The following is a 12,584-nucleotide window of genomic DNA, read 5'->3' as shown; positions in this document are numbered from 1 at the left end:
GATTCTTTTATCGTAGCGTTAACGAAAAAAGTTCACCCAACAACAAGATTCGGGTTAAATTATACTCGTAAAACTGGGAGGGATTGAGTTATTGGCCTGTCGGAAAAGCGTAATACTACGGAGATCGATATGAATGTCAAGGTGTTGAAATCGATCACTTTACTAAGGTGTGCAATTCATTCCGTGTGATAAAACTTGAGACGCCTGATTCAAATCATCCTAATATACGTAAACTGTTTGAATGCGACAACATTTTGCGCTGGCAAAGCCCAACAATTACAGTAACAACGGGATACTTTGACACGAAAGTGGTAGTCTCTGAAGTATTCGCTGATTGACTATATAAGTTCGAAGAATAGCTAAACATGATCTGAAACATTGACATCAATAGTCGCCCTTAGACTCAATCTATCCTGAAATCTCACAACAGACAATCGCACACGAATAATACGTGAGATGTGGTTCCTACCTGGTGTATCTCGTGTCACCTTTCCATCCCTGCATCAGCAAACAGCTGGAACAAGAATTGGCTTCCATCCATCCAGTTCTCAGCCAAATGTTGCATCGCGAATAAAACCTGTTCATCGACAAAATAAAGAAAACTTGGTATAATATTCGATTACAGGCTCTAAAAATTATTTGAAATCAGTATCAGAATACAAAAGGGAATGTTACCAGCATTACCAGCAACAAACAGATCATGTTTTAAACACCTTCCATACCTGAGAATAAGTTTGCCTGAACTTTGCGTCGAGACCATCACAATTTGCATAGATCAAACAAGAAGGAATCGTTCACTAAAGCATCAGAGTCGCACAACAACGAGGAATAATAACAGTTGACACATCTCGAGTGTAGCTTATTTCAACGGTTTGGCAGTTCGATTTAAATGACTGTGCGTGCATGAACTGGGTGGAAACCAAAGTTAACTCACTGGGTTCTTGTTTAAATCAAAACGAAAGCAGGAATCCCTGGGTGCAACTCATGAAAATCGATAACAGCCACTGATGAGAAGTATCTCCTGACGGAATCGATGACCAACGTCCTAGTTGACACTTTTGATGACTCGGATATTCAATAACATATAAAAGATACGAACAAGAAATCAAGAAAGGAAAATCGAATTCTTACTGGTTTCTCGTCTATGGATCGGAATTTGACGATCGCACCCTGTCCATCCGTTCCGGATTCGCAGTTTGAAATGCTGCTGAAGACTTCCTCAGGCGCCACTGGGGTATTATTCCGCCATTTGTAGTCGTCGCAGTGAGATGGATTAGCTCATGCTTTGCTTGGATGGAAGCGATGAGACACGGTAGGACCCCACAACCCGCCAGCCTCCAAAATCGGCATAAGGGAGCAGAATCCTCCATTGGATTTCGCTGGAATCGTTTTCTCGTTCAGAGTCCAGTAGCGGAAGTTGTGCAGCGACATGGGCAATTGGCTTCCGTGGGAGAGGTGGGGGAATCGAAATAAGGAGTGCCCTTGTGAATACATTCACACACACATGAATATACACAGAGACGAAGGAAAAGGACAAAAGGTTAGAAAGGAAAAAGAATGTCAAATTCCGCTCGATACAGATTGGTGGGGGTTAACCTGTTAAGTAAAAAGACAAAACTTGGAGAAACGTTTTGAAAAACTCCAAAAAGGCCAGCCTGGATTTGTCATTCCAAAAGTTTACTACAAGTCGGTGAATAAGCCACTATAATTATTTGTTTCTTTTTTTCTGACAGGAAAGTATTGGCAATTGGCATAACTTCTCTCACCTATTATGATTGCGTCACTGGAGGATGGCAGGTACAGTGTCCATTGACGATGAAGTGGAAGAAGGACGACGACTTATCCAATCGACCAAAATTTACAATGTGACTTTCTGGTGACGAAAACATTTTTCGTTAACAGAAGCAAATATCTGATTTTCTAGGATGATTAGAATACCTGGCATACGAGGATCAAGAATTTCCATACCTTTTTTTTTTAACTCTGGAAGTGAATCAATTGAATGAAATAACAGCTGGATCAGGAGATACTACGGGCTGCTTGATGCCCGATTTGACTCCAGCTTCCAGTTTTCGCCCCATTTTCGATTGATCTTTTAGTGAAGTCGGAAATTTACAAAACATTTACAAAACATTTTGTCATGGGAGTAGACATCAATTGCTTTCATGGCAGAGAGCAATTTTTTATGGAACGACGTCATCACATACTGAAAGTTTATAAAGCAAAATGCAATTACAAACTGTAATTATGCATTTCATCAAAGATTTACTTTATTAGGTCGTTTCTTCTTGATAATGAATCAGCGACCCAGTGTGTGGTAGGAAAAACTGAGCAGATGTGGAAGTAGGAGGATTCGAGCAAGTAATTCTGGAAATAAAAGAAACATTTCATTATGTTCAGAAGTATCAGAACAAAATCAGATGAGAAAATAACTTCAACTATAATGTGCAAACCAATCCAATTTTTTGGCCAACAGAATGGATATTTCTGAATCGAGGGGGTTAAACATTTAGGCGTGCAAATAAAACTGAATCAACAATTTTTTCGGATGAACATTGGCTAAATAAGCAGATGGACAAGTAACTTAACAAACACACAAATCAAAAAGAAAATTGATTACCATAATGTTGATCACAGATATCATTCAGCCATCAGTGCAAAGGCAATGAGGAATGAGGCACTTTCCGAATTCCGACGACAAAAGACGGCGACCATTTTGAAATTAATATTTTTTATTATTTTCCTAGATTACTTCCAACTGCACTAACTTATTTTAAGCTTCGAACACGAGGCGGTTACAGCCTTCTGCTGACAAGGCTGAAGCCATTTCTGTTAATTTGTAGTTTTTGTCCAAGACTTACAACGCTAAAGCGTGTAGAGTCGATTTTCCTCATTCACTTTCAATCACTCGCAATTTTGTGTTAGCTTATTAGAGCGTTAGACGAACGTAAAAAGCGTAAAAAGTAGAGCAATAGAAAATTTGAGTCACCATGACAGCAGCTTGTAATTTGGCGAATGATGTGCAAAATTCGTCTGCTTGTGTTGCCAGATATAAAAATAAATCTGACATTTTAATTTCAAAGTTATCAAAATTTGTTTTTGATTGTGAGAATCTGGTGATAATAAATTCGCCATTAATTAAGCCGACAAATTTGCGGCAACACGCCCATGTCTTCAGCGGTGAATTTCAATTTATTTGAAAATTCAGTTTTGTCGGTTCTCTCGGGAGGTTCACGACCGAGCAGGATCGCAAAAGGAGTGGGTCGACAGGTTGAACTTGGGCTTGAATTTTGGCCGAGTGAGTTTAGAGTCCCCAGCAAATGTGACAGTCCGGAAGTCTCATTTTTGGCTGCCATAAAACACAAGTCGCTGGTCATTTAAGTCGAATTCAATGATTTCTAATAATGAACTCCACTCATATGGGCAGCACACGAACGCATAACAACACGACGACTTGTCTGTGGCGTCCTATGACGCAACAACGGCAAAGAAGGAAGGGGGAACTTATAAACGACAAGGATGACACAATTGCTTCGCTAGGGACTAAATCAATTTATTTGTTTTTGCAAATTGATAATAAAATAGCTGTAAATCATCAGATTTATTAGGTGAAAGGAATAAAATTAAAATAACCTCCACCCAAATATTAAACAAAGTGTCAAAATTCAACGACAGAATTACATCTTGTGTGAAGAGTAACGGGGAATCGTTGCAGCGAGGAATGGTTGAACTGCAACACTTGGTGCGTTTCAAAAGTTAGCGTTATCACCCCCTTAGGCAGTACATCAGTGCGAGTTTGATGACATCATTCTGTTGAGCATAGAAAAAAACGAGATAATTTGTTTCTATAGATAAACGTGATCTTGGAATTCTTGCACGTCAAAAGTCGAGTTGCAAGTTTGGCAATTGCATTCATTTGAACGTACCTTACTTAAACCATCTCGCTGTCCAATGACAGCCCCATTGGTGTTTAATTTCGTCGTCATTTTAATACCCAGCGGATAATGCATCACGGAACTTGCGGCATAAAAAACACAAACAAATTAAACAAAAGTTCACAAAAGAGAAAAGGAATATCAATTTTCAAACTGACCATAGTCGTATCTATAGATAAGGCTGGATCCTTGCGTAATGGCGTACTGCCTCCGGTCTGATTGAAAAGTAACGAAAGAATATGGCCACCCAGTTATTCCCCCGTCACTTATTAGACACTTAAACGAAAGTCAATGAATCGGACTAACCTTTTTCAATAATTTTATCCCAAAGAATGTTGACGTATGTGTCACGATCGGGTCGATTGTGTTCGTGGGCAAACCCGATACGATGCATCAATTCGTGTATGACGGTTCCCGGTTTATACTGGTAACAGCTAGTCGACAAAGTGATGTGGTGTGCTTCTAAACCTTTATAGAAACCGAGTCCTGTTGAGGAGCAACTTAAACTGTTGAAAGTGTCAAACCACAATTAACGAATCGGTCAACAACTAATAAATGTTTCTGGCGAAGCGTATACGTACTCTGTGGTATCGAATTTGTTGATTTTGATGTAGTCCGACTGGATCGTACGCGGGACGAAGCGAATGCAGGAAATCTTGTGGTACACTGCGTCATGGCGTAACCGATGGCGCATCGCGCCTTGGCATCTGATTGAATAATTACGATTGCATAAAACATTTTGATTCAATGAAAAGCGACATGGACAAAATGAGGGGCGTCATACCAAATGCCGAGTCGATGACGTATGGAATTGCGCTAGCATTGGGCCATTTTCTATCAACGAAAGCGTTCTTATTGGGTTGATTCGGTAGGCTGACGATGTCATCTCCCTCGGACGTGGGGAAGTCATCAGGTGCTAAAGTAAACGATCCAAATAAAAATGAAACCATTCGATATTAGAAGTAGAGGCATCAAAATTAAGTCGAAAACGATATACTACCTGCTTTGCCAAATGTTGAAACGCATGCAAGTTCTGCCTCGGTCAAGGGCAATCCGCAATCTCGATCCATTTCAGGTGTTCCGACTGGAGTCCCCGTGATGACTTGGATCGTTCAGCAACACGACCAAACCAAGGCCAGCATAACCCTGGCACTCGATTTCTTCGTCATGATTCTCGTCGTCAATAACTTTGTCTCGTCAAAATCAAATCAGAAACAAATGAAAGCCGATTAAAAGAGACAACGGTGACAAATCTAGTCTAAACTTTAGGCGAAGAATAGTATCACCTGCTGAACTGGATTGCTGGATGGCGAAGAGAGAGGAGGTTGTCCGTGCCTAGTCGATGCGCAGCTCTCGTTGAATCCTGTCTCTGCACCACCGGGCGGTCCTCTTTTTATCCGGTCGGCCAGAGTCCAGTTTGCTTCAACAGGTTCTCTAAAATGGAGGGAATCAAAATATATTTGCACATTAATAGCCAACACCTGATGCCACATTGCCAGCAGGTGCGCATGTGTTGGATCTATAATTGAGCTCGGTACAAATTGGTTCCATTGCCCAGCTAGTTGTACTGACGTGTCCACATCCAGGTACACCTGTATCCACATGCACCTACACTACTTCAAAAACAACGGCTGTTATAACAACATGCGGTAGTTATATAACGGATAATAAATATAATTATGAAAATCCAAAGGGTTAGAGATTGAAGCGCTAATTGATTCTGTCAAAATGCACCTTGATAAAGAAGGAAAACAAGTTATTTTATACTATGACTTTATCTTCACTATTGTTGCTTTTCGGTTGTAGATATTGTACTGTTGCAATAGTTGTATCTTCCTGCATGCTCAGGATTAAAGAAAATGAAAATGGCGCCCGGTTTAAATGAAAATAGGATTTTTGATGTGAAATTTGGACCGTCACGCAGCAACGTGTGAGTCGCCTGCCAATTATTGGGTTGAATACTGCTACCGGTGGTATATAAAAAGGCAAATATATTGTGTTGCTAGTTGAGTTGACTACTGCAGGAGCTGTACTTCCGGTTGAACATGGCAATAAAGACGTGTATCCTTCATCAACCTGAGAAGTCAAACAATAAGTTAAATATTCATTCCACCGAATACTGAAATACACAGTAATATTAGTATAAAACAATAAAGTACATTAGAAATGGGGGGCTTGGGGAACATTTAATGAAATACCATCGATTCAAATCGATTCATTGTTTACACAAACAAAGGCTTGGGTTATTAGTCTCCAAATTGAAGGTGGTGAATTTCAATTGGATTCGCTTTCTGCTGGCACGACCATGACGGCAACGCATTTGTCGGAATTGCCGTAGTCGCCGGGGAAGTTTGGATACTAGACAACACCAGAGCCCGCCGACGTCACATTGGTGCACACATTTCCTCACTCTGTTATAAAAAAAAAAATTGTTAGCTGTCATCATACTCTTTGTTACGACGAATGGAGCTGGTCCACTTTTGTATGAAAAATGCACCATGAATGTCGCATGTAATCCACAGACGCGTAGATTAATTTGACTGACAATAAGAAAGTAAAATTCGTTTTCTTAAACCTTATCCCCGTTAATAAATTGGATTTCAAATGATTTCATCGAATGAATGGGCGTTACTTGCTGGATTATGAACGTAACAGGAACTCTAGCTGTGTTCTCTGTCAAGGTTAAAAAATGTTGAGCGTTTGAATAAAGAAGAATAGTTTATGAAAAATGAAATTTTACCGTCACAGAAGAAGTCGCCTGCCAATTGTATACGGCGGTATTGGGATTGAAAGCCGATGGACATAACGTCGGTTGTTACGCGGGCACTGCGGCAGGAATTGTGCTTCCGGCTGTTGGAAACAATAGAGTCCCTAGACACCATCGGCAACCTGACAAGTTAAACTAATTTGAATCGCTGCATCGAATAGTAGTAATGAAATTCAATTTCTTTTCCTTACCAAGACAAAGCCGATGTCAGTCTCCACAATGAAGGTGGCGAATTTCAATTGGATTCTCTTTCCTGCTGGTGTGATTGTGGTGACTTGGCAAACCCTGGAATCATTCCCGTAGTCTCCGGACGGGAAAGTTGCGAGACTGGACGACACCTCCCCCTGATCGGCCTGATGTCACATTGGTGCAATTTCCGCATGCTTTGCTCCCGATGACTACCGCAATGGATTTGTAGAGACTAGAGACGGTCAGATTCGTGATTTAATAGAAACGAAAGAAATTTCAATTAACTGGTCAATTCAATTTTGTAGGGCCATCGAATCATGTTCATTACCTGCTGGATCAGGAAGGATGCAACTAAAAAGAATCGGTAGAGGGTTGTTGTTGCATTGGTGGTTGTAGGTTTGGCCGTCGTTGTCGTCGTAATGTTGGTATGTTATTTATTATAACATGCTAATCAACGACAAAAATTCAATTCATTTAAAGGAGTTTTAATTTTTAAATTAAAATTTTATTTTATTATAAAAAAGTTCTCTCCATCAGTTTCCACTGAAATGGACAGGAAATTTGATTCTTACAAAGACCTGCTTGCCCTTGCCAGATTCTAACATGAAAGTAACTATTAGTAGGCCTAAATGTTATTTAATTGCTCCTCATCATTTCTTTTTTAAATAAGTGATCATTTGATTATAAGGGTTTGAAATTCAGCCGTGATTGTCATGGTTCCAATTATCATTACCGCAAACCAAGTGTACGATTCTTAGGGGAAATATTCTGTCGATTTTCATGTAACCCATTTCCGTCAGTCGTGAAAAGAGAACCTGATTGGGTTGCAATCTCGAAACCACTTCTCGTTTCCTGATTTCAGCATGTCGTCATGGAAATACCCGTTCACCGCCAATGTTTCTAAATAAATGTCTGAGCTACTGCCTTTGTTCACTAGCCGAGAGCGTTCAAGCAAAAGGGTATAACTCTAGTGCGCTGTAGACGTTTGAGAGTGAAACATTTGACGCTAATTTCCTGACCCGAAATAGAAATTGAATAATTGCTCGTCGTTTTCAATTGAAACTATTCAATAATTGAAATTTGTGTTTCGCGTTTGGACACGGTGGGGCTGCTGCAATTCCCAGCATTAAGTTGACAATGTGTGACACTAATTCAACGAGACGGGCGCTGATGCTCGCACTTTGGTTCTCTTTTTGGGCCATTCAGATCGTTCAAACTGATGCTGACGAACAATTACGAATGCTCCCCAAAGTAGAATTTGACGAGCAAGTCAATGAAGAAGGATCAAACTTAACACTCGCTTGTATCGCCGAAGATGGCGAAAGAACTTTTAATTATTCAGCCGATCCATATCCAAAATGGATTTTTCCACGAATTGAGGTGATAATAGTTCTCGATTTCGAATAATTATTCAATTTTGAATGTCGTCACTCGTACCCGTGTTTTCTCTAGTGGGAAGATGGTTGGGAAGGAGGAGATAAAGTGAACATTACAATTTTCAGAAATGAAACGCACCGGATTTTGACGATGACTTTAATTGACCTAACAGTCGAAGACACGGGCTATTACACATGCCAAGGACCGATTAGCTCTTTCGATGCAACCCGATTCGTTTATGTCTCCAGTGGGTCATTTTTTTATTAGAAACTTATGGCATTGCGACTTGTCGTTCAAATTTATTTTTCTTGTTTTACGCATTCAGGTACCAGAAGACTTATTTTGGAGACAGATGAAAATATCAAGGAAAAAATCTGGCTAAACAGAATAATCACCAGATACAACACTTGCACCATGTCTTTCACTACAACTCATCCGAACGTCAGCATTTCACTTTTCAAGTTAGAAAGGGAACGGAATACGTACCTCGAGGTATTTTGAAATCGTGTGACATGAAAGAAAACACGTACGACACGAATAAACATTTGAAAATCGTGTCGCTTAAAAGGTTTGGAATTCCTCAAATGAAAATGCGAGATGGTCATTCGGTCCTAGAAAAGGACTGGCGTTGGAGAATCCAACCATTTTCGACTCGGGATTTTATTACATATTCGGCCATTTGCCCTTTGGTAACGGAAAACCCGTTAACATTCAACACAACGATACCGATATAGAAGAGATGATACGCAGAATCTTCCCAGTGGATCGGATCGACGCTATCGACGGGATCAACTTGCATTTAGCTATAGCAGGCAATCACAATTGTGACATCACCCACGTAAACTTGTCAAAATTGAATGCGATTATGCAACTAGGAATCGAACTTGAGAGAGTGGGAGCACCTGATGATCCAGTGGAAGGATCCAACGTCACTTTAATCTGCACTTATTACTCATTATCCTATCTCCTCGAGCGAATAGATCCACCAACGTGGTTCTATTACGCAAATGGGAATGCGACATGGCACAAGTTTTCAAAAGATTTTTTAAAGGAACCAAACGCAGGCATATAAATCTATAGACCTTATTCCAATGAAAAGGTATGGGTCAAGCCGACCTCTTTGCGTTGCGTTGCAGTGTTAAGGGGTGCCGTGAACAGAAGATTTTTATTTGGCTCGCCCATCAGTACAAGAAGGTAGGCTTGTCGGGTTAATCGTGCCCGAGGGAAGGAAAGGGAGGAAAGGAAAGAATGAAAAAAAGAGGGGACCAGACTTTCCTTTCCTCCCTATTCTTCCCTCGGGCACGATTAACCCGACAAGCCTACCTTCTTGTACTGATGGGCGAGCCAAATAAAAATCTTCTGTTCACGGCACCCCTTAACACTGCAACGCAACGCAAAGAGGTCGGCTTGACCCATACCTTTTCATTGGAATAAGGTCTATAGACTATAAGAAAATTGACGTAAATTTTTATATTTGCTTCTATTCGCAAATCTCACCTATCGTCGCAGATATTCGAAAGGAAATTGAAAGGACGAAGGACAAATTTTTCAAGAGCCAATTGCACTTGATCAACGTAACCCTAAATACTCCGTACACGAAATTCAAATGCGTCTATGGCGCTGACAAATCGTTTGTTAAAGAGATTTCTTTCACTATTAAAGGTGATAATTTTGTGAATTAAAATAATAAAAGATGCAAATGCTTATGCAAATCACTATCATTTCTAACAATAGTAACAGATTTCTTTTAATTTAATAGAATTAGACCCAGTGTCTAATTTAATTATCCTAGAAAAAGGAGTCGGCAAAAATTTGATCTGCAACCGTTGGTCGCAAGATGTTGCCATTCACTGGCTAAAGGTGAACTCTTTCTTATTCTTCTCAACGGTGTTTTCAGGTTGTCAATTAAATTGGTATTCTAACATCTAGGATGGCATAACACACTCCGACTCGGTCTATGAAAACGAAACCGCGTCTGTTGTGCAACTACAAGGAAAGAAAACGGAGAAGGGAACCTACGAATGTCGATGGAAAAATAGCAAAGAAGAGCCGAGACACAGGAATTTCACAGTCGGCATCATCTCCTACGAAAACGACAAAAAAGATACATACATCATCATCATATCTGCATCTTTAATCGGAGTACTTGCAGTCGCAGTGGCAATCGGAATTAAAGTTTATCTCGACAAAGTAAAAGATTTTTACTGATTCTAATTATGAAGCATTTTATCATCATAAACTCAAATAATTTTAAAGAGAAACGTGGAAAAACAACTTGAAAAAAGGCTCAACGGAGATCCGAATAGAATCGATCCGGATGTGCCGATGGAATATCAAACGGAATTCCTGCCCTACGATAGGAAATGGGAATTCCCAAGGAAAAGACTCAGACTCGGTTTGTTGTTCGCCAACATTTCAAACATTCAACGGAGAAAAAAATTAAAAATTAAATTTGAAGGTCAAGAATTGGGATCCGGTTGTTTCGGTCGAGTTGTCAAAGCCGAGGCCGTGGGCATCAAAGACTCGGAGGAAACAGTGACAACAGTGGCCGTCAAAATGATCAAACCGACGGCCAAGTCAAACGACGCATTGGACGCTCTCATACGGGAATTAAAAATTATGATTTATTTGGGACCGCACTTGAATATTGTCAATTTAATGGGGGCCTGCACCAAAACCAACATCAGAGGTAAAATCTAAAATTTAACAGATGAAAGAAAATGAATTAAAAAAACGTGTTTGTGTCACTTGCAGAAGAAATTCTGGTCATCATCGACTTTTGCCGATTCGGCAATTTAAAGTCGCATTTAATAAAACACCGGGACAAATTCATCAATCAGTTTACCGGAATAGGTAATTTGCTAACCGAAGACGAAACGATGGATATCAACACACCGGATAGGTAATCAATATATTGATGAAATAGTGAACGACAGCCACTTAATTATTTCTTTCAATATTTTAAGTCCTCTAGTTTCACATGATTTAATCGAACATCCGCTGTCTCTTGTTGACAACGAAGATCCCTCGGAAGATCCGGGAGGTGAGTTTACACTGAAATTCATTCACTTCCGCGTCACATTCACATGACTTTTGTCGTTTAAAAAGTTGAAGGGGCGGAAAATCATGTTGAAAATCAGCCTCAATCAAAGCAGGCTGCCAGATATAACGCAGAAGATTCGAACGCAACTGCCAATCAAAAAATAAAAACGAGCGACTTGATTTCCTGGTCGTTACAAACTGCTCGAGGCATGGAATTCTTGGCAAGCAAAAAGGTCATAAACGCAGTTTGCTATTAAATGCAATTATTTTATCAAAATGTCCTGTCCCCTAATAGGTTCTGCACGGCGATTTGGCTGCCCGCAATGTCCTATTGGCCGATCACGGAGTCGTCAAAGTGGCCGATTTTGGGATGGCCCGACAAATGAAAGATTACGATTACCAAAAAATGGGAGAGGTAAATCAGGCGACAATTAAATGTTATTTTGATAATTACTAATTTTATGTTTTAATGAGAATATAAGGAGTTGATGCCAGTCAAGTGGATGGCAATCGAATCCCTGACGGATAAAATCTATTCCAGCCAATCGGATGTCTGGTCTTACGGGATCGTCTTGTGGGAAATCTTTACTCTCGGCAAAGTTCCGTATCCAGGTGAGGAATTAATCCATCGAAATTGCCACAAAAAATGAGTGACAATCGTTAGCTAATTTCACTTCATTTACCAGGAATGGATAATGGTTGGGCGCTTTTAAAAGACATTCAAAATGGACACCGAATGGAAAAACCGGAATATTCACCAAATTTGTTGGGGGATATTATGAAACAATGTTGGCACATAGATCCGAAAGAGAGGCCAACTTTCCCCCAACTGGCAGAGATAATCGAAAAATACATCGTGTCACTTGTCGGCTTAGATTATATAAATGGACTAGAAAGCGAAAATGACCTAATCAGCGTGACAGTCGAACGTACTGAACCCATCCAACATGAATAAATTTCGTTCGATAACCTGCTATTTAAAAAACTGCCATCTTTTCCTTTTAAAGAGCAATTAAACGACTAGTGCTGGCAAAGGAAAAATACATCATGCAGAGAAGGTCTTAACAACACTAATTTACTGCATTTGAGTTTTCGGATCAATATTACAACCTAAATTACAACGTAGAAATGCGTCAATTTCTTCCTTTTGAAAAAAAAAAGACGACGGGGTCCAACGGATCGCAACTCAAATGATCAAATCTCATTTCACAGTCAACGTTTCCTTTTCAAATACGTGATCTTACATGATACTTCGTCTTTTATTAGTCCTCAAT

At 39.9% G+C, this 12,584-nt stretch overlaps 3 protein-coding genes and 1 long non-coding RNA gene across 4 annotated transcripts in view; 1 reads left to right on the top strand and 3 right to left on the bottom strand.

The window, feature by feature from the left end:
• The window catches only part of LOC124344997 (verrucotoxin subunit beta-like), a 493,626-nt gene that overhangs the window by 289,274 nt on the left and 191,768 nt on the right, over positions 1–12,584 (bottom strand). The window lies entirely within an intron of this gene.
• The window catches only part of LOC124345827 (CUB and sushi domain-containing protein 1-like), a 217,933-nt gene that overhangs the window by 168,121 nt on the left and 37,228 nt on the right, over positions 1–12,584 (bottom strand). The gene's annotated exons all lie outside the window — the stretch shown is intronic.
• On the bottom strand, positions 3,538–5,119 carry LOC124349502 (hatching enzyme 1.2-like). Its single transcript, XM_046800177.1, has 7 exons — positions 4,936–5,119; positions 4,720–4,851; positions 4,517–4,642; positions 4,242–4,441; positions 4,094–4,150; positions 3,927–4,018; positions 3,538–3,810 (listed from the first exon to the last, which is right to left on the bottom strand). The coding sequence occupies exons 3-7, from the start codon at positions 4,627–4,629 to the stop codon at positions 3,766–3,768; spliced, it is 507 nt and encodes a 168-aa protein (XP_046656133.1). The 5' UTR covers positions 4,630–4,642; positions 4,720–4,851; positions 4,936–5,119; the 3' UTR covers positions 3,538–3,765.
• On the top strand, positions 9,761–10,275 carry LOC124351117. The gene is made up of 3 exons (XR_006921384.1): positions 9,761–9,930; positions 10,028–10,128; positions 10,198–10,275. It is a non-coding gene; the product is annotated as an uncharacterized LOC124351117 (long non-coding RNA).

The sequence above is a fragment of the Daphnia pulicaria genome, chromosome 1 (genome assembly GCF_021234035.1).
Source record: "Daphnia pulicaria isolate SC F1-1A chromosome 1, SC_F0-13Bv2, whole genome shotgun sequence".
NCBI lineage: Eukaryota > Metazoa > Arthropoda > Branchiopoda > Diplostraca > Daphniidae > Daphnia > Daphnia pulicaria.
This window is presented reverse-complemented; position numbering and strand designations above follow the sequence as displayed.